Source organism: Stegostoma tigrinum, chromosome 11 (assembly GCF_030684315.1).
Source record: "Stegostoma tigrinum isolate sSteTig4 chromosome 11, sSteTig4.hap1, whole genome shotgun sequence".
Taxonomy (NCBI): domain Eukaryota; kingdom Metazoa; phylum Chordata; class Chondrichthyes; order Orectolobiformes; family Stegostomatidae; genus Stegostoma; species Stegostoma tigrinum.
This window is the reverse complement of record NC_081364.1, coordinates 17,559,602-17,584,934: the sequence shown is the minus strand read 5'-3', so window position 1 is coordinate 17,584,934 and position 25,333 is coordinate 17,559,602. Positions and strand designations below refer to the sequence as shown.

The 25,333-nt window shown below is 40.7% G+C and overlaps 1 protein-coding gene across 5 annotated transcripts in view; it reads left to right on the top strand.

Moving 5' to 3' along the window:
• The window catches only part of plxnb1b (plexin b1b), a 245,154-nt gene extending 223,343 nt beyond the window's left edge, over positions 1-21,811 (top strand). For all 5 annotated transcript variants that reach the window (XM_059649799.1, XM_059649798.1, XM_059649801.1 and 2 more), the window contains 6 exons: positions 1,552-1,712; positions 7,051-7,198; positions 7,964-8,028; positions 13,026-13,101; positions 13,318-13,392; positions 14,511-21,811. In XM_059649799.1, the coding sequence (XP_059505782.1) occupies positions 1,552-1,712; positions 7,051-7,198; positions 7,964-8,028; positions 13,026-13,101; positions 13,318-13,392; positions 14,511-14,615 (630 nt within the window). In that variant the 3' untranslated portion in view covers positions 14,616-21,811. The remainder of the gene's footprint in view (positions 1-1,551; positions 1,713-7,050; positions 7,199-7,963; positions 8,029-13,025; positions 13,102-13,317; positions 13,393-14,510) is intronic.
• Positions 21,812-25,333: the final 3,522 nt, after the last annotated feature.

Here is a 25,333-nt window from a genome sequence, read left to right as displayed (position 1 = left end):
AAGAATGGGAGGGGGAGTTGGAATGGTTTGCGACTGGGAGGTGCAGTTGTTTATTGCGAACCGAGCGGAAGTGTTCTGCAAAGCGGTCTCCAAGCCTCCGCTTGGGTGCTCCACACTGCCCTGCAACCCCACCACACCCGGCATCTTCCCCTGCAACCGCAGGAAGTGCTACACTTGCCCCCACACCTCCTCCCTCACCCCTATCCCAGGCCCCAAGATGACTTTCCATATTAAGCAGAGGTTCACCTGCACATCTGCCAATGTGGTATACTGCATCCATTGTACCCGGTGTGGCTTCCTGTACATTGGGGAAACCAAGCGGAGGCTTGGGGACCGCTTTGCAGAACACCTCCGCTCAGTTCGCAATAAGCAACTGCACCTCCCAGTCGCAAACCATTTCCACTCCCCCTCCCATTCTTTAGATGACATGTCCATCATGGGCCTCCTGCAGTGCCACAATGATGCCACCCGAAGGTTGCAGGAATAGCAACTCATATTTCGCTTGGGAACCCTGCAGCCCAATGGCATCAATGTGGACTTCACCAGCTTCAAAATCTCCCCTTCCCCCACCGCATCCCAAAACCACACCAGTTTGTCCCCTCCCCACCACTGCACCACACAACTAGCCCAGCTCTTCCCCTCCCCCCACTGCATCCCAAAACCAGTCCAACCTGTCTCTGCCTCCCTAACCTGTTCTTCCTCTCACCCATCCCTTCCTCCCACCCCAAGCCGCACCTCCATCTCCTACCTACTAACCTCATCCCACCTCCTTGACCTGTCCGTCTTCCCTGGACTGATCTATCCCCTCCCTACCTCCCCACCTATACTCTCCTCTCCACCTATCTTCTTTTCTCTCCATCTTTGGTCCACCTCCCCCTTTCTCCCTATTTATTCCAGAACCCTCACCCCATCCCCCTCTCTGATGAAGGGTCTAGGCCTGAAACGTCAGCTTTTGTGCTCCTGAGATGCTGCTGGGCCTGCTGTGTTCATCCAGCCTCACGTTTTATTACCTAAGAAGATTAAAGACAATGTTGATGTGGCTTGACCAGGCTTCTAACGAAATAGTGGAATGTGGTTTATCTCTGCTGTTCTAATACTGGCTCACCCACTGCAGACATCTTTCATTTCATAGCAATTGCAGATCATAGAATACCTACACTGTGGAAACCAGCCATTCGGCCCAACAAGTCCATACCGCCCCTCCGAAAAGCATCCTGCCCAGACCCATTCTCCTACTCCTGCATTTCCCGTGTCTAACCCGTCTAACCCACCTAACCTAACCTGGACACTATGGGCAATTTAGCATGACCAATCCACCTAACCTGCGCATCTTTGGACTGTGGGAGGAAACCAGGCCACCCAGAGAGAATATGTGGAGTATGCACAGATAGTCACCCGAGGGTGGAATCGAACCTGGGTCCCTGGTGCTGTGAGGCAGCAGTGCTAACCACTGAGCCACTGTGCTGCCATAAACGCAGTTGTTGGATACCAAACACAGTTGTCATTGTAAGAGAGACCATTTTGAGCTTCTTATCTTGCTGTACCTTTCAGGGCACACTGCAGAAGTTTGTAGATGACCTCTTCCAGGTGATCCTCAGCACAAGTCGGCCTGTCCCTCTTGCCGTCAAATATTTCTTTGACCTCCTGGATGAACAAGCAGTACACCATGGGATTACTGATACAGAAACTATTCACATCTGGAAAACAAATAGGTAACTGAGACTGCATAATCATCAGATTTAATTTGATTTGATTTGTGTTGTCACATATATTGAGACCATGAAAAGTGGTGTTTTGCATGCTCTGTAGGCAGTGCTGGATATGTTTACATATGTCTGTGTGCACTTCATTTTATATCTGTCCTGACTTGCACGCTTATAATGTCTTGTAAGTATGCAAAGTGTCCCAAGGCATTTCAGAGGCACTGACTGGATAAAAAATTGACATCAAGCCAAATCTTTGATCAAAGAGGAAGGTTTGAAGCAGCATCTTAAAGGCAGAAAGGCAAAGAGATTTGCAGAGGGAATTTGCACGCCTTTCTTGTCGTCTTTATATGTCTATACCTTTGATGTTTTTCTACTGTGTGAAATCACTATTTATGCTGATGTGCTGAATTTTGTTGAAAAGGTTATTAATGAGATTTTGAAAAAACAAAAGTGAAAGGAAAAGACTTGATTTTTTTGAAATATGGCTCAATCTCTCCATGGCATTTCTTGCAAGTTGAAAGCAATGACAGGCGAGTGAAGTGTGTCATCTAGTGTATCATTCCTACTTCTGAAGTGTACACACCACTTGGCCTGGTTCTTTTGAAGCCATGAAACCTCTTGAAATATGGAGAAGCTTATTATCAGCCACAACATTATTTACAATTGGTGGAAGTGGTTGAAGGTGGTTGGCGCTTGTACCATTTCCTTCCAAGTTAAAAGAGACTGAAATATAACGGCTGCCTTCTTTCCCTTCTTTCTCATTTTATTTACTTAATTGTGATAACCAATGTGTGATCATTGCAATTAATGCAAATGGCATTTTTTTATCCGTGCTCACTAGGACATGAGGTGCAGTCAGTCGCAGAAATGAAATAGTTAATCATTGCAGTATGTTTCATCAGAGAGTCCCTACAGTGCAGATTGAGGCTATTCGGCCCATTGAGTCTGCACCAATCCTACCGAGACAGTTTCGTTCCCATGGCAAACCCACCTATGTAGCACAGCCTTGGATACTATGAGCAATTTATTATGACCAGTGCTCCTAACCTGCTCATCTTTGGACGGTTGGAGGAAACTGGAGCACCCGGAGGAAACCCATGTAGACACGGGGAGGACGTGCAAACGCCATACAGACAATCACCCGAGGTTGGGGTGTCCCTGGTGCTGTGAGGCAGCAATGCTAACCATGAGTCACTGTGTCACCCTTGCAGTTTGTGTTCACTTTCATTTACTTATTCTTTCATGGAATGTTCCTGTCATGGCCAGGGTCCGTTGTCCACTGCTGTTTATCCTAGACCTAAGTGGCCTTCTGGGACATTCCAAGTGAAGTGTCAGCCACATTAATGTGGGTCTGGAGTCACATGTAGGTCAGGCTGGGTCAGGATGGCAGGTTTCCCTCCCTTTTTTAAAAAAAAACAGTGACCCTGGTGGGTTTTCCATGTTCACCATTACTGAGGATTGTTTTCAATTCCAGCACCTGCCTGTAGGATTCAAACCCGTGTGACTACAGCATTAATTTGGACTTGTGAATGACTAGGCTGGCGATGTTCCATGACATCACCATCTTCCCTGTGCAACCCCTTACCACCCCCATCACGTAGAGTATCTTAACATGGGAAGCCTGATTTTACTGCAGTTCTCCACCCCAATGACCTTCAGACGGGAAACCTAACTAGACTGTGGCTTTTAGTGGAACCTGTGCCCAGGTGGGTGGGCTAAGCAACCAAGATAGTGTCTCTAACTTTCTGCACTGTTTCTTTCAGTAACAACCTATGGCAACCATCATCATTTCCAGGTGCAGTCCTGAAGTTTATTTTTTATTCGCTCACTATTTACAATTTGCCCATCTCTGCTCAATGCAAGCAAGAACTGCCTCAAACTATTTAAGGCAGAATTTACCATGTTCTGTATTCCATTTCTAATTATTAAAGCATTGGAATTTCACTATTTTAAAAAATAAGTGATATAATAACATGAGATTTTCCTATTTTTTGTGAACACTAGGCTAGATGTTTAGTGCCATGATCAGTGATGCACTGAGGTTGCTGTTGTGTGTCTGGACCCTGATGAAATACGACATATTTACAGACTCTGTAGTTTCCCAGGAAGAAGAAATCTTAGGTTGGCTGATTTAGTGGTGCTGGGGACATTTCACAATTATCTTATACGCTGACTTCAGTATCAGATAGCTTAGAATAATTATGCTGTGTAATCTCTGGTGTAATTCTGAGAGTATTAGTGTAATTCCATGATTTAGCCCCATGACATACATATATTTGGGGAGCCAATGGCCTAGTTGTATTATCACTAGACTCTTAATCCGGAAACCTAGGTTAATCTGGAAACCTAGGTAAATGTTCTGGGTTCTGGGTACAAATTGTACTGTGGCAGATGGTGGAGTTTGAACTCAATACAAATCTGGAATTAGGAGTCTAAGTGATGACCACAACAACAATTGCTGATTGCTGGAAAAACCTATCTCGTCCACTAAGGTCCTGTTGGGAAGGAAACTACCATCCTTAACTGGTCTGTGATTCCAGGCCCAATGCAACGTGGTTGCCTCTTAATTGCCCGGAGGGCAGGTAGGGATTGGCCCTAAATACTGGCCTGGCCTCACCAGTGACACTGCTATCCCACGAATGAATGTTTAAAAAAAATGCCACCCCACAACACATACAACTCAGAGCGCCTCTCACACACCTCCAACCTGACCAATCTATGGTCTCCCCATTCAACCACCTTCTGAATCACTCATCGACCCACTAATCATTCACCGCATGCATCAATCATTGACTCCCTCATTCACTCACTCAACTGAAGCCTTTGAGATCCTATCTGAGTGTGGCAAATTATGTGATCAAAAGGAGATGTGCCGCTTGTATTGCTCCTCTTTTGCTATCTCCTCCTGCGCTGCTCCCTATCACTGGCACTACCTGTGGATGGCTGCCCTGAAACCTCATTGATGCAACCATGGATGGAAGTTCCAGCTGGAAAAATGGTTGGAGTGCCGAGATTTTCAGAATCAGCGATGATTATCCCAATTCTCTGACTGGAAAATCTAAACCAATGAGTCCTTACAGCCACAAGCTAGACCTCAATGCACACAAATCCACAATGTGACAATGTTGCTATATTAACTTTTCCCTGTGTTAAATAACCAGTTGCAAGTCAGACAGCTAGCCCTAAAGAGAGGTGTTCCACTGGGATTTCTTTCTCTTCTGCACCAAATGTTAAAACTAATGGGCCCAGGCTAAATATTATCTGTATCTGTGTTTCACTTTGCTGCATATCTATTACTCTGTTTCCTTTCACTTCTAATCCTGTTAAGTGAATTATACGTTTGTATGTGTCTGTAGATGCACAAAAATGCCAAGTAGTTAGGTATGATGTATATACATGCTGGGAGGGTCTATGATATGGACTGCAGATTGTGCAGCTCATTCCTTTCACTGAAAACCGAGCAAATTGCCTAATTCCATTGGTTAACCAAGATGCATTCTGTGCCCTGCCTGTTTCAGGTGTTAACCGTTTGGCAGAGGAAAGATCGTGGGTCAACAATTAGATCTAGGAAGGATCAAGGGATCAACGATCAGATCTAGAATGTATCACACAGACCTTTCACAATGTACTGCAACAAGCCAGCCTTTGTGGTGCACGTCCTCAGCAACAAAACACAGATGTAGTTTAGTTTAGATAAATGTGAGGTGCTGCATTTTGGAAAGGCAAATTGGGGCAGGACTTCTACGCTTAATGGTAAGGTCCTGGGGAGTGTTGTTGAACAAAGAGATCTTAGAAATTAGGTTCATAGCTCCTGAAAGTGATGTCACAGGTTGACAGAATTGTGAAGAAGGTATTTGATGTACTTGCCTTTATTAGTCTGTGCATTGAGTATAGAAGTTGGGAGGCCATGTTGCACCTGTACAGGACGTTGGTTTGGCTACTTTCAAAGTATTGCATGTAATTCTGGTCTCTCTTCCTATAGGAAGGATGTTGTGAGACTTGAAAGGGCTCAGAAGTGATTTACAAGGACGTTGTCAGGGTTGGAGTGTTTGTGCTATTGGGAGAGGCTGAATAGTCTGGGGCTATTTTCCCTGGAGTGTCAGAGGCCAAGAGGTGACCTTACAGGAGTTTATAAAAGTATGAGGAGTATAGACAGGGTGGATAGTTGAGGTCTTTTCCCTGGGGTGGGGAAGTCCAAAACTAGAGGGCGTAGGTTTAAGGTGAGAGGGGAAAGATTTAAAAGGGATCCAAGGGACAACTTTTCCACGCAAGGGTGGAGTGTATATGAAATGAGCTACCAGAGGAAGTGATGAAGCCTTGATGATCACAAAGTTAAAAGGCATCTAGCTAGATACGTGAACAGGAAGAGTTTACAGGGAAATGGGCCAAATGCTGGCAAATGGGACTAGATTAATGTAGGTTATCTGGTTGGCATGGATGAGTTGGACCAAAGAGTCTGTCTGTTTCTGTGTTGTACATCTCAATGACTCAATGATATGTAAAATGAAGTTGTTTCCTCATCGCTTCAAATTCATGATGCCAGGAATTGAAATCAGTTATGAGGAGAGGTTTGACAGGCTTGGTTTATTTCCATTAATGCAGAGAAAGAAAAGAGGTACAGTAGAAAATAGATGGCATTCATGATATATGGATGGAGGATATGGATAAAAAGAATGAATGTATGCGTCTCCAGCTCCTTATAACATTAAGGTACCCCAAATGCTTCAGTGTCAGTGAAATTTTCACACTATAAAGAGCTTTACAACAGTCAAATTGCACATAACCAGGTCCCAGAAACAGCACCACAAGTTGAATTACTATTTAATCTGCTTGATACTGTGTTGAATAAGTTAAAAATATTCGCTAAACCAGAAGGTACTTCTCTCAGATGCCACGGAGTCTGTAGTAAGGTTACTATAAAGTAACATTCTTTGTTGCATGGAGAATGCAATTATTTGGTGGCTGTTGACGAAGATGGAAAATGAAGATTGAGCAGTGACTGATCATTTGCCAAAAGAATCCAGTAAATGCAGTGAATACGAAACCAGGTGATGTTGCAATAATTTAAGTTTCTTTAATAATATATTGTGACCATAAATCATTGTGTCACAGTCAGATACACTTAGGGAATTTTCTCTGCCAGTGTAGGCACTCGGCTTGAGAAGATGAGTGGTAGATCCTAAAACATTCCGGAAATGGAACATATTCCAGGATGTAAACATTCAAGTTAATGAAAATTGATTCAAAGAACAGCAGAATTAAAATCATTAAATTCTGCAAGGAATGGAATTTAGAACCATAGCAGGGTTATTTGAGTTGTGATCTTTTTGCTTTTTTATTCCAGTCTGCCTCTTCGTTTCTGGATAAACATTATTAAAAATCCTCACTTCACCTTTGACGTTCAGGTGTCAGATAATGTGGATGCCATGCTATCAGTCATTGCACAGACCTTCATGGATTCCTGCACTATAGCAGAACATAAACTGGGCCGGGTAAGTCTGCCAATAGATGTTGAGGAAGAAAGGCTGGGAAGGAAAAGATACCCATGAAAATACCCCGGCACTTAAGCTAATAACAGGCAACGTATTAAAAAGGGATATTGTAATTTCCGTGTTGCCTTTGACAACCTCACATTTTTCCTCTAGGAATAGATTCTTTGTTTTCGACTACCCCTTCAGATGTTTCATCCTCCTCAGAGGGTGATGAAGAGTTGCCATTTTCTCTGGGCTTTGGCTTCTTGCAATGAAGGATGCTATAACCGGTTGGCTCATTCTTCACATTCCTTAAGGGAACTGTTAGTTGATGACAAGGTATCTGAGGGGATTTAAGTGAACAAGAGAAAGTTTCTGTAGCCGATTTTATAGAGCCAATAAGAGTAATGCACCTGAGAAGAGAGCGGTCTGCATTTCTGTTTGAAACCTTATATTTGAGACAATGTGCTCGAACCGATGATCAAATAACCGCATGTCCTTGCAAGTGAGTGCCAAGCTTCAACTCAAAGTGAGCTTCAAGCTATACGCTTCCTATTAGTTTGCAGTAGAGTTTCATGTATTGGCTTGATGTTGCCACATTCTTTTAACTCAACATTAAAAGATTCAACTTGTGTAATATGTCTAACACATGCAATGCACTGTCCACCCAACCTTTTACTTTTAAAGCATATGCTGAGATTCAACCAGTACAAAATTTGTTGCAATGACGTTTCCTGTAGCTTTAGGTATACCTGATGTGACCCTGCTGATTTTTTTCAATTCTAGGATTCTCCAATTAACAAACTGCTGTATGCTAGAGACATCCCTCGATACAAGCAGATGGTGGAGAGGTAAGAATCTTGTTTTTCTCTCATTGCTCCAGGGATGGGGTCACCACATAAATAACAAAAATAAACATTATCAATTTGTTGAACTAGAATGCATTGTTAGGGGTGAACTTTGGTTAGACATTTTGCTGACTGAACATTCAGATTTGAAGCCATTTCTTTATCATGTCTTTCTTTGGCCTTACCCTTTCTCAATACTTTTGGAATGAAGGTGAACTTTCAGTGAACAAAAATGAGGCTTCCGAGAACTTGGAGTCCATTTTTTAAAACGAGGCCTATTTCAGGCACAGTTGAGGACAATTTCTTTTTTCACAGAAGAATGAGAATCTTTGGATTTCTCTTGCTTAAGAGGTGTTGGAAGCAGAGCCTTTGAATATTTTTAAGGCAGATATTCTTGAGAACGTAGAACATTACAGCGCAGTACAGGCCCTTTGGCCCTCGATGTTGCGCCGACCTGTGAAACCAATCTGAAGCCCATCTAACCTACACTATTCCGTTATCATCCAAATGTTTATCCAATGACCATTTAAATGCCCTTAAACTTGGCGCGTCTACTACTGTTGCAGGCAGGGCATTCCATGCCCTTACTACTCTGAGTAAAGAACCTACCTCTGACATCTGTCCTATATCTATCACCCGTCAATTTAAAGCTATATCCCCTCGTGCTAGTCATCACCATCCGAGGAAAAAGGCTGTCACTGTCCACCCTATCTAATCCTCTAATCATCTTGTATGTCTCTATTAAGTTGCCTCTTAGCCATCTTCTCTCCAATGAAAACAGCCTCAAGTCCCTCAGCCTTTCCTCATAAGACCTTCCCTCCATACCAGGCAACACCCTGGTAAATCTCCTCTGCACCCTTTTCCAATTCTTACACATCCTTCCTATAATGCAGCGACCAGAACTGTACGCATTACTCCAAGTGCGGCCGCACCAGAGTTTTGTACAGCTGCAGCATGACCTCATGGCTCCGAAACACACTCCCTCTACCAATAAAACCTAACACACCGTATTCCTTCTTAACAACCCGATCAACCTGGGTGACAACTTTCAGGGTTCTGTGCACATGGACACTGAGATCTCTCTGCTCATCCACACTACCAAGAATCTTACCATTAACCCAGTACTGTGTATTCCTGTTACTCCTTTCAAAGTGAATCACCTCACACTTTTCTGCATTAAACTCCATTTGCTACCTCTCAGCCCAGCTCTGCAGTTTATCTATGTCCCTCGGTAACCTGCAACATCCTTCCACACTGTCCACAACTGCGCCGACTTTAGTGTCATCCGCAAATTTACTAACCCATCCTTCTACGCCCTCATCCAGGTCATTTATGAAAATGACAAACGGCTGTGGCCCCAAAACAGATCATTGTGGTAAACTACTGGTAACTGAACTCCAGGATGGACATTTCCCATCAACCACCACCCTCTGTCTTCTTACAGCAAGCCAATTTCTGATCCAGACCACTTAATCACCCTCAAATCCCATGCCTCCGTATTTTCTGCAATAGCCTACCGTGGGGAACCTTATCAAACACTCTACTGAAATCCATATACACTACATCAACCGCTTAAAAGGGTGAAAGGTTATTGGGGGTCGATGGGAATGTGGTATAACTAGATCAGCTGTGATCTTATTGAATGATCGCGCAGTTTCAAAGGGTCATGTAGTGTTTTCTTGTTCCTAGTTTTTATGTTTGTTTGCAAGTCTCATCAGTTCAGAGTGTAATTCGGGGTAAACGGCTTAATGGGGAATAAATTTCACCTAATGTTGGTTTAGAATATTCAGAGGGAACTATTCCACTACTACACCAAACCTCTTTCTAGCTAGTTAAACATGTAGCAAGGACATACTGTTGTCATGGAAATGTTTGAACTGCTGATGGCTTGTTTTCTCTCTGAATAATGGGACCCTTGACAGTTGTTTTTAGCACTGCTTGCTCAAGGTAGGATGTTTCCTTCTCTAGTGAAGATTCTTCTTCCTCCTGACAGAAGAGTGGATAAAATCAACAAGTAATTCAGTTATACACATGACCTAGTCCCTGAAACTGGTCAAGGAAATCTGGCTGATTGGATGAAGAGTTGGCTGAATGGTGGGGAGCAGAGGGTGAGGGGCAAGGAGTGGTTTTTGTAACTGTACCCAGTGGGGTTCTACACAGATCAGTCTTGGGTCCCTTCCTATTTGTGGTGTCTATAAATAATTTATACTTTAATGCAGGCAGGTTGATCAACACATTTATAGATGATAATGGTCATGAAAACTGCGTGGTGTGATAAATATTGAGGCAGATACACTTAGGATATTGTTAGATTACAGGAAGATCTAGATGGGCTGATCAGTGCCAAATGGAATGCAGTAGATGAATGTGAGGTGATGTACTTGGGCTGGACATACAATGCAGGAGAATACCTGATAAACAGTCACATTCTGGGAAGCATCAAGGATCAGAGGGAACTTGGTGTGCATGTCCACTGGCTCTTTAATTAGTGGAATAGATAGATAAAGTTGTTAAATGGCATATGGGATAGTGTAACGACAGGGAGATTGTGCTGGGAATGTATAAAAGCTTGGTTAGACCGCAGCCAGAGAATTGTGTGCCATTCAGTGTTCCACATTATAGGAGGATAGAGATTGCACTGTAGAGAGCGCAGATGAGATTTACCAGGATGTTGCTAGGGCTGGAGATATTGTTATAAAGACAGATAGGACAGACTGGGATTGTTTTCCTTGGAACAGGGGAGATTGAGGGAGAAGCTGATGATTGAGATGTATAAAATTATGAGAGGCATAGATTAGATACATAGGAAGGAACTTTTCCTCTCAGTGGAAGGATCAAGAACCAAGGGACAAAGATTTAATGTAAGGGGCAGGAGGTTTAAGGGGGATGTGAGGAAAAACATTTTCACTCTGACGATGGTGGGAATCTGGAACTTACTGCCCATCAGGGTGGGTGCAGCCAGAAACCCACAGAACATTTTAGAAGTATTTAGATGTGAACTTGTGATGCCAAGGCATACAAGGCTTTGGCCAAAGTGCTGGGAAATGGGATTAGAGTAGTTAGGCAGCTGTTTTTGACTGGCACAGACCAAGGGATCTCTGGGATTCTAGACATGAGTTTATTGCTCAAAGACGGTGAAGATTTTCACTGGATTGGAGGATTTGGAATCATTTTGTAATGAAAATACTCTGAAGAATGCTGGAAATCTGAGATTATAACAGCAAACACTGGCCATACTCAGCACCTCCTGGCATCAGCCTTGGAGGGAGAGGCAATTAAGGCCTGAATATTGATAAAAGACCACAGACCCAAAGCTTTGACACTCTTTTTGTTTATGACTGTCCACAGATGAAACTAAAACCTGCTGAGTATCCACAGCATTTTGCTTTTATTGTATAACTATGACTACCAAGGCCAACATTAAGTTAATGAAAGAATAATTCCCAATAGCGTCCTCAAACAATGTACAGCTAGCTTGGAAGTCATTTACATTTCATCTTTTGAAATGTACCACTTCGCAGAATAGAATGCATGCTTTTCTAATTGTTTTCAAACTGTGAGCTTTGCATTTGACTTGTGTTCATAAGGCATGGTCTTGTGTCCTAACACACCTTTTAGGTTTGGACAGTGTGGTCTGAACTCTGATTTCTCAATCAGAAACATTACTCAGAGTTCCTGAGCTGGGAAGTTTTTTTTTGAATGTGTACGGGTCAACTGGGACAAGTGTAATTCAGGGCAGGATGTTGTTCTACTTGTTGTCTGCCCTTACTTTCCAATGTGACAAGATCCCTACAGCAATGAGAATGCGTGCTGATTGCATCTGCATCCACTCTCTCAGCTCCATCTCAACCTGAGAATTGTCAGGAAGAGGTTCCCCACCATTTCCACCTGCTCTGCTGTCTGTAAGTGACATCTGGAAAAGTGCCAGCATATAATGCTCGCTGCAGTGGAACTCACGCTGTTGATTTCATAATGTTGATAAATCCATTTACAAATAAATTAAGAAAATCAGCTAGTAACTAGTGCACCATTCATTTGGAACCTTATCGTTGATCCACGTGGCAGAATAAGCAATTGCGAGAATTGATACTTGCCGTGACGGCGTTAACTTTCCACGGAAAAGAGACCTGAAACTTTACAAAAATTCTAACGGCATTGTCTGAGATAACTGTCAATACAATTATCTCAGTCCTTCAGGGTTTTACAAACTAATGTTATCCAGGAACGAAAACAAAGCTGCTGGAAAAGCTCAGCAGGTCTGGCAGCATCTGTGAAGGGAAGAACAGAGTTAACGTTTTGGGCCCAGTGACCCTTCCTCCCAACAGGAAGGGTCACTGGACCTGAAACGTTAACTCTTTGTTCCTTCACGATGCTGCCAGACCTGCTGAGCTTTTCCAGCAACTTTGTTTTTGTTCCTGATTTACAGCATCTGCTGTTCTTACATTTTTTAATTATTATCCAGTCTGGATTCTATCCTAAAATACAGCTTTTCACCTTCTGGCACTGTCTGAATAATGCCCCTTTATTCCCAATCTCTTCTGTCTTCCTTGAAACCAGCTAGAAATCCATTCTGCTCTTTGTTGTGTGACTGCACGCTCTTTGACCTTAGTCATTAGCATGCGGTGCTGTTTGTGCATTAATATCGTGAACTATAGTTTGCAAGAGCTCAAAGATCATCTTTTAGATTGAGTATGTGGAAGAGATGGAGGTTTGGTTCAGAAATTAATTTCTGGAAATTGTGGGCAGAGGTATAAAACTAAAATGAAAGTGCAAATGCTGGAACCCTGCAGCAGGCAAGCTAATCAGTATCTGCAAAAAGGATGGAAAAAAAGTGTATGGTGTAGAGTTGTGAAAAATATCCCACTGGAGTGTATCTGCATGAAGTGTGAAACTGCTTTCATTCAGAAGCTTATCTACTTGCTGCTAATTTCTGCAACTTAGGTATTTGGGATGGAGTATGTTATCAGCCAAAATTGACTGGACTCTGCTCTTTCTGACAGGTACTATGCAGACATTCGGCAGACAATCTCAGCTAGTGACCAGGAAATGAACTCTGCTTTAGCTGAGCTGTCCAGGGTGAGTATTTGGAAGTAGAATGGGATTCTTAATGAATCAGACAACTGCAATAAACATCCTTCAGTTCACCCAGGTTTGAAAATTGATTGATGTGCAGCACCTCTTTATGCTGAGATGATTCAGGAAGAAGCTGATTTTTTTTTTTGTTTGTTTGTTTTGCGAAACAGTAACCCTGTTGGTGAGTCCTTTTATAGTCGGTGTTCTTCTCTTTTACAGAATTACTCCAGTGACATGAACTCCCTCGTGGCTCTTCATGAACTCTATAAATACATCAACAAATACTATGACCAGGTATGGAGACCAGGCATGTAGGTACAGGCAAGGTTCTGTGCTAAGACTAGGATCAGGGATAACAAGGTGCAGAGCTGAATGAACACAGCAAGCCAAGCAGGACCGCAGGAACAGGAAGGTCCTTCAAGGGTCTAGGCCCGAAACATCAGCTTTCCTGCTCCTCTGGTGCTGCTGGGCCTGCTGTGTTCATCCAGCTCTGCACCTTGTTATCTCAGATTCTCCACATCTGCAGTTTCTGCTATCTCTAGGATCAGGGATGTTTGCTTTCAACGTGTCCCAAGCATTGAATTTAAGTCACTTTCCTTTTATAATTACAACTAGGGGTTTACGATTCCAGCTAGTCTTCCCTGAATGATGTGTTGGCGGTAAATTGGATCACATTCCATATCTGACTTTCTGAATTGACCAAACTGAGACAGTGTCTTTTACAAATCCATGGAATCCACAATGAAAATGATCTCATTGGCCAGCGAGTTTGATGACAGAATTTATTCATTGTATATCGAAAATTAATCAGGCTTGGTTAAGTAGCTAACATGGTTAGGATAGAAAAGAAGCTCATCGCAGCTATAATGCTGTTTGACACACCATATTCTAGAAAGGAAAATAAAGCCTGAATCGTGATACACTGAGATAACGTTAATGTGGAGGTCTGAGAGTGTACAGATGAAAACCAACGACTGGAGGTGGATTGGAGATGGTTAGCATGTCCCTAAGTATGAACTTGGTAATCTGTATGGGCTGCATACACTGACTTGATTTAGTCTGCTGGAGGATCTGGATGTGTGCAGTCAGGCTTGTGTCTGCCAACTTGGAAGAACTGCCCAGGTGGAGTCTAATAACATTTGTGTTTACTGTTTGAGCAATGATAAGTAAAGACTCAATATCTGTTGCAAAGTTTGATGCATGTGAATTCCAAAACATAGTACACAGATGAACTGTGATCAACAAGGACTTGACAGAAAGCTGTCCACATGGATTAAACAGACTTTCCAACAGGAGTATCTATATTGGGAAGGGAGAAGGGTACTGCATCTCCTGTGTAATCCTAACAACGTTAGACTACCTGAGTTTTAACCTGACAGCTGAATAACTTTTCACTTCTCGTCTGTCTTTAGATCATTACAGCACTAGAAGAGGATCCAACAGCACAGAAGATGCAGCTTGGTTACCGGTTACAGCAGATTGCTGCGTCTGTGGAAAACAAGGTCACAGACTTGTGACAGGAGGAACTACTGAGAATGATTCAAAGGAAGAGTTGAGGCATCTTTGCATTGGTGCAAACTGAGGAGCGATGAGACACTGATCAGTGAACAGAGCTTGCTGAATGCAGGAGTGCCTTATGGAACCATGCTTCCTCTATTACTTCAGCTGTGGGAATGAAGGAAAGCAAACTCCTATGATGCATCAGTTTTGCAAAACATTGAAAAGAGCCTCTTTCCCTGCTCCTAGGCCATTTCCACTTGCTTCAAGCTCTCTTTTGGGAGTGTTCATATTGTAGACTATTAAACAACTTAGAAAACACCACAAACCATGAACAGTCTAAAGAGTCAGCATATCAATGGACAAATGATGTTAATATTTTTTCCACAGAGAGATTTAATTTTTTTTTAAACTAATCCTATAAGAGAGGTATTACTGTTCTACGTTGGAAGCTGCAAAGTGAGATTGGGAAATGGTACAGATAGTAAGGCATTGAAGAGTTTATACACAAAGTGGTGTTGGACTGAGTTAATTAGTTGCTTGGTTTCAATAAATATAGGATGGTCGACAGCAAGCACTACACACAGGAAATTGACTGTTAAAGGTCCAGTCAAGCACTCAGTTCCTGAGCAGAAGGCCAAGTTCAAACAGGTCGTGTTATTGGTAGATTTGGAGAGTATGGAGAAGTAGGATTGTCATGTGGCACTTGGTGAGTTTGAAGAGGCCTGAGAGGGAATTAAGCCATTTGGAGGTGAATGTTTAGAACTATGTCACCGTTTGGAACTATGTCACTGCCTCAAAGCACATTAATATCATTCCGTAGCTGGTTTAAATGTTCATGTCTATCACATATATCTTTCAATGGACCATTCTGCTTCCTAAACTCTGGCAACAACCCGCAAATATGTTGCTTTTTACTGTCTAGTCCTTTCAATACCCTGTGATGGTGATGGGCCCCTTGATAGGAATGGAGATTCTTATTTTACTTGATATCTCATTTTACATCACTGCTAATTGTCCACTCCAGAATATTATTTAATTGTTACCATTGTGTTTTGGGTCCAGCCATTGATGAAAAGTTGTGAATAGAGCCAGTTGATTCAAAGTCAGGCCACCCAGCTAAGACTGGTGCAAATCCATTCTGTGGGAGTTTGAGATCCTAGTAGCAAATAGCCTGGGAATGTTGAGCAGCTTTGAGGCTTTCACTCATTTTATTTTCTGATTAAGAATTATTTCCAAAGGACCAATCAATATCAGAAAAATTGCTAATGTCTTCAAATTTCCTGATCTGCGAAGCTCAATGAAAGAATGATCTTTTGTAAATTGTCAGTTTATTCATAGTTTCCCATTATGCTGCTGTTACCTTTTTGATTATGTGCAACTCTTCCATCCTGACCCATTGTAGACGATCGGGGACTGTTTATTTTTTGAAGGAGGGAGTAACTTTAACATCCATCATATAAAGTGACAGATGTCACTTGAACCATGCAGCCACCAGAAATTAGATCTTGCAATCTCTGCACCACTTGGAATTTTTTTTAAAAATATTTTAATTTTAAATGTGATGCCTTCTGAGGTTCAAACATCTGACAGACAATTGAGTAATTGTTAGGAAATAGAGGATCTACTGGTCTTACTGGGGGGGGTTGGCGTATGTTTAGTTTGTGGGGCTTGGAATGAAGTGATTTTTTTAAAAATATTGACTTACCCCATAACAATGGTAACCTGTTTCAAAGTAGGCTTCATTATCATTTTAACTTATGATAAAGTCTGAAATAATATGCTTACACATCCAGTATTTAACAGCAGTGTTATCCCTCTAGAGGGAAACAAAATCTTCCAGAGTGATGTCCGCTGTATCAGATGGCTTCAAACATTATTCCCTTGAAGAAAATGATCACAATTGTTCTTCCATATTGGGGTGTGTGCAGTAACACTCTTTTACGGTACAGTCTGAGACAGGACTTCAATTTTGATCTTGGAATTCAGAGTTGTATTTAATTCTAATCATTTTATATCATCTCAATTCACATACACATAGATGATGTTCAGTGCAAATGTCTGATCCACAATAAAACTTTATACAGATTTTTGTCACGACTGCTTAGAAATGTCTCTTATATCCTTGGACCCACGTCATTAAGATGCAGCTGCACACCTCAATATGGCTGCAATGGTATTTGTTTGCCTGGAAGATCTGTCTTCAATGGGAAATTTTGTTGATAGTAGCAGGTTTCTCTGCTGCATTGTTTTTATCAGATAAACGAGGAGGCAGCACCTCCACTTTGTTAAAACATTTCAAAAAGCATCAAGAGGTCCACTCTTAGAAAACCTGGAATATGACATTCCATCCTACATGTTTGGAATGTAAAAGTAAAGGGTTTGATGTCAGTCCAAACAACATTTTGCGAGTTTTACAGATGATGATGATTACGCACAAGCTAATTACTATTGGTCACGTTTTCACCTGAAAATCTTACTTGAACAGCAAGCATAAATAACACCAGAGGCATTTTAGGTGAAGTTTTCAGCAGTCTGATTGTATTTGTGACTAAACCACTGAAATAGATGCTTTCTCTTAAAGAAAAGCTCACTTTCAAAACATTTATAAAATCCCTTTTTGTTTTTAAACAATAGTGTATTTATTTAATTAGCAGGCATAGCCTGGTTAAATGAGGACACTGATAATTTTTGTTCTTTTCTGTTCTGTGAAGTTCTTGATTACATACTGGTCATGAAATAGCACTTAAGTGTCTTCCAAAGTCCAAATTAATAATATTTTAAAGGATCCACAGTACCAACAAACCATACTTAAAACAGCAACAAATACTGGGGAGCTCCATAAAATGGCTCAATCAACAACTTGGGAAATATTCCCAGAATGTGAAAAGATTTTTTGAAATTCTCATTCAACACTTTACCTGAGAGTGATGTATACCATTTACCCTCATGGTGAAGAATGCAAATTCCCATTCAACTTCAAAAATATCAAATAAAATGACTTTTTTTTGATGATTGGACAATTTTTAAATAGACACCCATCTAGACATCTAATTCTCACATTTCTACTGCCAAATTAACAAATTACTGGGTTTATTTCTCAAGTTAGAACCAAGAAATTGACATATCTTCAAAGTTTATACAGAGATTAGCAGGTCTCAGTTTTGTAGTGTTCTGTTTCGAAGAGCATTGATGTTACTGTGGTTGATATACAGATCAGAAATATCAGAAGAAACATGAGGATAGCGTAACACCATAAAGGTGGATGCTATGTGCATTGATTGGGTCTTAATCAAACCTGAGTCTCCATCAGCACTTTGCCTGCTGTATATGTCTTTTAATTGTAGTGATGAGAATAATCTTGTAATGAGGAGCTTTGGGGCTGGTTGGAGGAAGAAGGTTATGACTCACATGGAGACCAGTAGAAAAACAATTGAAATCAATAAACATGTCTAAAAATAAAGTACATTTGTGATCTAAATTTCCGAGTCACAACATAGCTGTGATGATCTTATTTATTCAGGGAGGTTCTTAATATGCTACTGAACATGCTATAGTTGTACTCACTCAGCTTTTTAGCTCATTAAAGGGCTGGTCGCTGCTGAATGTATGGAAACCTGGTATATTCAATGGAGTCGTGTTGACAATGGATTGTTATAATTTAGATGACCAGATCTTTATACATATCCAAGCTAATTAAAGCGTTCGGTCATTATCAACGCATTCATTGTAGCAATACCGCCAAAAATGCATGTCAATGGGAGAAAAGATTACTTTCAAAACAAATCATTCTAGAGAAATAGTATTGCCTTGACTTTTGTTTTTTTTTATTATTGGAGAGCCATAATTACTGTTTGTGATTTATCTTCAAATGCCATTTGATTTTATTGCTGTTTAAACACTATTGTCAATTTTCATAGCACTTCATTCTTGAGACAAGACTTGTTGATAGGAACTCCATTGCCTACTCTAGACCTAGGTCTGAGAAATAGAAAAACAGCCTTACTGATTTCCACCTCATCTTATTCTGTTCTCCATCTCTGCTTCAGCTAGTGTATTGTATTCATTTCTGGGATCCACACTTTAGAAAGGGTGTGATGGCATTAAGCTGCAGGAAAGCTTCACCAGAATAGTTCCAGGGATGAGGAATTTCAGTTGGTGATAAAAATAAGTGAGGATAGTTTTCCTCTGTTCTGGGGCGAGTGGGGAGAGAAAAGAAGGTTGAGAGAAGATTTGACAGAGATATTCAAAACCATGAGGAGTCCTGACAGAGTGGGAGAAACTGTTCCCTCTCATGAAAGGATCAAGAACGAGTGGGCAAAAGATTTCAAATAATTGGTGAAAAAGGCAAAAAGAAAATCCCTTTTCAAGCAGGGAGGCTTAAGTTTAGTGGTTTCAGGTTTAGTTGAAATAGTCAGAAGAGAATTGCATGATCTGAAAAGAAAGAATGTGCAGTATTGCAGTTTCCTCGATGGCAGGGGAATGGGACAAAGTGAATTCAGCTTCAACTAATCCTTGTTTGGAGAGCCAGTGCAGATGAATGGCCTCCTTCTGCATTGTAACAATTCTGTGAATCTCCTTATTCTGTTCTCCTCAGATTAACAGGAAATATGTAAACAAACTCATTCTACTGCATCGTGATGTAACATTTTAGAGGAGGAATGACTTGCATCATTTTTTGTTTGATTGATGCAGCAAGTGGATTGTGTTTCATATGCTGCCATACATCTGGCAACTCAGGCAATTTGATTATCTCCAGTGCTGTCCTGTACTTTTAAAAAAGTTTGTTCACTGCTGATCTATAATAACCTGGCATTTTTGTTTAAAATTATATCTAAACAAATGCTTCCCAAACTCTTTTCTCACTGTGACCCCATTATCAGGTTTGAAAATTGTTCCGACCTCATAATGAGAGCTGAGCGCAGTTTCTGGGGTTTTGGAACAACTATGGCACTAGAGGCTGGGGCTTCAACCATTACTGCCTCAGAACGCATGATCCCAAAATGTCAGCTGTCACAACCCCGTTTGTTACCTAACCACACTTTGAGGATCCTTTGCCTAAACTTCTCTTTTATTGACTTTCACATTCGAATTTATAACCTATGTACTTTGCAGCTCAGTTTTAAAATGTTTTTAATTTCCATGGCTCTGATAAACAGAGCTCTGATTAAGAAGCAGTAGGATGACACTTAGAGATGAAACGCAAATTCTTTATAAACTTGCAATACCAGGATACAATGAAAGGGATGGAAATATCTAGAATTTCAATTAACATCCAAAACTCCTCCCTTTAAAGTTAATATCAGTTTTCCTCCCTCTCTATCTGCCCAAACCTTGTTTATTACTTCTTAATTTGCATTGTAAATGTTTGATATGTTCAAGAGCATTTTATTCACTTTGAGGGGTTGGGGAGGTGGGGGCGCAAGTTCTCAGGGCTACCTTTTCGAGTGATATGTATGCCTCAATTTAACAATACAATTTTGTGGGGGAGAAAAGGAACAGAGCCGGGCCATGGAACAAAGAGATACTTTGCAGCGCTCCCTCAGCTAATCTAAACCATTTATAGATCGCTGAAGCTTTCCGTTTTGTTCTCTGCCTGATTTGCTGCTGATAAATGGTTCCAACAAACTTATCAATGGGAGGAACTGATAGAACATCTTGGGAATAACTATGAATAAATGAAGTAACGTGAGCCGGTAGTTATTGTCTTAGTATTCTGTAACACCTCAACAGAATGCTAAGAATGTGAAATTTTCTCTCTCTTTAGTCTGAGCCAAAACCGATCCTAGCATTGGATTTTAGTGCAGAAGTTCAACTATTTTCTGTCTGGTTCCCTATATTTTGAAGCTAACCAGTTGCAAGCAGGCTGTGAATAAAATTAACAGTTATTCACCAAACTTCATATTAAAATAACTTGGAGCAAACATACTTCATTATATAGTGACTTTAATTGGTTTGGGACTTGGAACACTTTCTAACCTTTATTGGCTCAATGATTTTAATCACAGTGAACTTCTTTTGGGCACTCCTCCTTAGATTGAATTGCTGTATTGCAGCAGATGGGATGCCATTATAAAGATCAGTGCAGGATAACCATTTTTGTATGCAGGGATATTCCACAACATTTATATTCGCACTGCTTTTTCTAAAGAGAATGAAAATATTTCTAGTTGTACTCTCAAGCTATTCAGTGAACCCAAATGTTTCTTCTGTACCTATTTGTGTCTTCTTTTTTCTGCAGTAATGCCAATAGAATGTCATGAAACCTTCTTGACCTCTCGTGAGTAAGTTCATTAATGGATGACTGAGTTTTCAGGATAGCACTTCTGAAGAGGCCTAGTAACCAACCAATAACATGAAATATATGCCAACAAAGTATTTGCTTTGTGAAGTATTTTTCATCTCAGAAGACTGTCCAAAACAATCAACAGTCAATGAAGTACCTTTAACATGCAGTGACTGTTGTCTGACATTTTGTGACCAGTTCTCATCAGTTTGGATCTAGTAAATTCTATTGTCATTACAACTTTGCTTGGAAAATGGAATGGAATATAGGGTCTTCACATCAGGGTTGACAGGAGTCTTTATTTTTCCGTAAAACAGTATGGTGGAAAGGAACCCCTTGTTTCAGCTGTTGGAGGTCAACAATAGGATCTATGTTTGTGATCATTGTGCGTAGGAATTAAGGCTTGTTGGTCAGAGTTCTGATAGACTTGGAGTAACATTTGTTCCTTTGATTATAGTATGGGATTTGGAACCTGCAGATCATAACTGGGTACCTCAGTAAAATCTGTATTTATGAACACCACATCGATATTAGATCCTTTGGGACAGACTAGTGTGATCTCATTTTGATCGTTCTCCCTACCCTGAAAATAGATCTCTATGTACTCTGTCTGACTTCCTCACTAGTGCAGTATCTGCACTAATATTTTCTGGTATTTGCATCTGCCTATTACCACTTGATCTCTACTGGAAATTTTGGTTGCTGAATCGCACTGACTTGCAGTTGTATATAGTAACAGTTATGTATTTATATACTGAAGGAAATTAAAATGAAATGTTTTACCACCTAGTGTAAAATAATGTGTAGAGCTGGCTCTGCAATGAGCACAGAAAGACTGTTAATTTTTAGTAAATCACCAATGTAATATCTGTAAATAACCAAATTGACTAGCTTCTTACCTTAATCTGTTTATTAAAGAAAACATACAAATTGCAGGTAATAAAATATTTTAAAAATGCAGAAGTGTCATTTTTTCATTTTCGAGAGCATCCTTTAATTTCACCCTAGAGCCAGCAACATTCCCAGATAAGGCTCCTCACAACTTTCAGCAACTTATTTTCTAAAAGGTATATTTTGTACATAATGAGAATGGGCTATTTCAAGTATGGATAATGTGTTATTGCTGGTGCCTTCTTTTGAGCAGAACTAGCCAGTGAGGTTCTGTCCTCCATTTTCAGAATATTAAAACTGCAACTTTAGGAAGTTGGGTATCTGTGTTTTTCCCTCTCTGATCTAAACACGGTTCTAAAAATGTTTGCAGTATTGTTATCTGTGTCTAATGTTACAACTTATTGAGGGTAATAGGAAGAGACAAATAGGTTTGACCAGGTATTGCGCAAGAAACTGAAGTGCAAGTTTATTCTAAAAGCACAATACTGCAGGTGCCCAATCTGTGATAGAAATTAGTGCTGGAAATACTCAGTACTTCAGGCAGTATTTACACAGAATCCCTACCTTGTGGAAATAGGCACTTTGGCGCAACAAGTTTTGTGGACAGAAGCAGAGTTAAAGATTCTAGTCAAATGTAACATGGCAAATGGAAATCCTGTTGAAAAGATAAGCAGATCTATCTTCTCTTTATTTTGTTGGATGTGGGCTTCACCAGGAAGACAAACATTTGTTGCCCAAATTTAATTGTTGTTCATCGAGTGGCTTGCTTAGCCAGTTGAGTTATATGGATTGCCATGAGTCTAGAGTCATGTGTAGGCTGCTGTGATTGGCTTGCTCACTGACCTGGTTCATTAGTTCATAGACTGAATTGTTTGCAGTTTCAATTGTATTCCTGTGAACTAATTCCACATGTTGATCTGAAAATATTATGGGTTATATTAATACCAACCTGTATACGAGTTGGCCACTCAGCCCTTTGAGCTGACTCAACTATTCAATGGGATTAAATCATGAGACGTCTTCACAGGGTTAATGATAAGCATCTTTTCCCTAGGCTGGGGGATATTCAAGATGAGGGGACATGTTTTTAAGGTGAAAGGCGAGAGATTTTAAAATGATGAGAGACCTTTTTTTACACAATGGTTCATGTGTGGAATGAACTTCCAGAGGAAGTGGTGAATGTGGGTACAGTCATAACATTTAAAAGATATTTAGGTAAGTACATGAATAAGAAATGTTTGGAGGGATAAGGACCAATCACAGGTAGGTGGGACTAATTTAGCCTAGGTATATGTTTGGAATGGACCGGTTGGACCGAAGAGTCTGTTTCTGTGCTGTATGACTCTCGACCTGCAATTTATACACCCTTTGTTTTAATAAACATTAGGTAAGAAGCAAGTTCTGAAGAAGTCATAGAGTTCAACAACTGTAGGACTTGAGGCACCTTTTCCGATGTCCTTACCTCACCCTCCCAGGCACCAGGTCTTAAGTTGCTGGAAAAGCTCAGCAGGTCCAATAGCATCTGTGAAGAAAATAAAAATCAGAATTAACATATCAGGTCCGGTGACCCTTCCTCAGAACAGCCCCACTTCTGAAGAAGGGTCCTGATCTGAAACTTCAACTTTCCTGCTCCTCTGATGCTGTCTCACCTGTTGTGCTCCTCTAGCTCCATGCTGATCATTATCCACTCCTTCTGTCTGTCCAATTGTTTTCTCTCTTTGGGGTGTATCTCCAACTTCTGTTTACTCCTCAATCCCTCCCCCTAACCTGTCTTCTGTATACAACCATTTTCCTAGCCTCCATTGTTTCTGAGAAAGTGTCACTGAACCTGAAACATTAACTCTGATTTCTCTCCACAGATGCTTCCAGACCTGCTGTGCTTTTCCAGTATTTTTTGTTATTGTTTCTGAAGAAGTCTCATTTGATTAAATTTTAATTGTTTCTCCTGTCACAGAAGCTGCCAGTCTTGCCAAGCATATCCAGTACATTTTTACTTAGAATAGAATTTATTGTGTCCAGTAGACTGAGTGAAAATCTTCTTTTTGACTTCATTGTTTGCTATGTTTTCTATTGAGTCGCACCTCAAAAACCGTCCATCAAATTCTGTGATGCTTCTAATTGCAATGATCTACAAATGTTTTTCTTTTACATCCTTTTTAAAATATTGACACTCCCTCTCTCTCTTAGGTAAGGTTTAATTTGAGATAAGAAACAGACAATGTTGGAGAAACTTAGCAGGGCTGGCAGCATCTTTGGGGAGAGAAGCAGAGTTAACATTTTCTAGTCCAACAGTTCTTTGAAATTGATTTCTCCAACAATGGAGTTTTTCCAGCATTTATTCAAACAAAACACTGTGTGTGCTGGAATTTTAAAGCAAGAACAGAGCGGCTGGAGAAACTCAGCAGGTCTTGCAGCATCTGTGGAGAGTGCTGCCCAAAAAGGAGTACTCAAAACTTTTACCCAGGTATTTCCTTGTGTGATAGGCAAAAGGCAGGGAACTGAATTTAATTAAACAAACCCTTCTTTAAGCATTGGTACTTTAAAGGATTAGATAATGTAAAACATTCATTGCCGCAATTATATCTCACTTCATCTAACAACTTCAATTTTAACTCACTTTACTGAGTGTCACTTAATCCACATTTAACTAACTCTTACTTTATTCAAGTTTGGCTTGAATAAAATACTACCACCAATTTTGAGTGAAGTGGCCTACTTTGTTCTCTGTGTAGGTCCTGTCAGAAAGTTCCTTTCGAGCATGTGTTCCTCGGAGGCGGTCTGGGAGGCTTCATCTCAGAAAATCTCTTTGGTCTGTTAAATGAGTTGAAACTATGTTCTGTTTCCATAGAGATCTTTAGTGCCCAGCCAATGAATCGATCAAAATCTAATCCCAGCCATTACAGTTTACTGGTAAACAATATACTTATGTTTTACTACCTTTATATGGAGTATAGTGATGCTAATATAGCTGGAGATCACCCTGACACATGCACTGGTTGGTTGACAGAAGACTGCAGGTCATGTCCTGGTTGTAGTTTTAAGTGAGGTCAGAGTTTAAACTTGCTCGGTCAAAATTCCCAGCATCCTTGATTTATTAAAAGCTCCAATCTCCAAACCATTCCTTCTGCTGTCCACCTGATCCACAAGAGAAAACAGAGTTAATGTTTTGTATCTAGGTCTTTTTAACTTCGATTTCCAGCATCTGCAGCATTTTACTGTTGTTCGAAGTTTTTTTTATTAATGCAAGTAATAGGGTACCAACTGGGTTTGGAGGAGCTTTGACTGAATTTAATTTCATCCTTTCCTTTAAAAAAACCTGCCCAAATGTGTTATGACACGTGAACCCAGGGAAATGACCAGTGTACCACACAACCCCTTGATGCGTTGTTGCCTCCTTTATTACAGCAGGGCACTTTCAATTTGGAACAACCATGGGATGATTAAGAAAACAAAAGTTAAGATACATTGAAGGTAAATGTTTTCTATATAAATAAAGAAACGAATCGCAGAGTATCGTTCTGGAACAAGATTTTGCAATCTTGCGACTGAACTCGGGGCTCT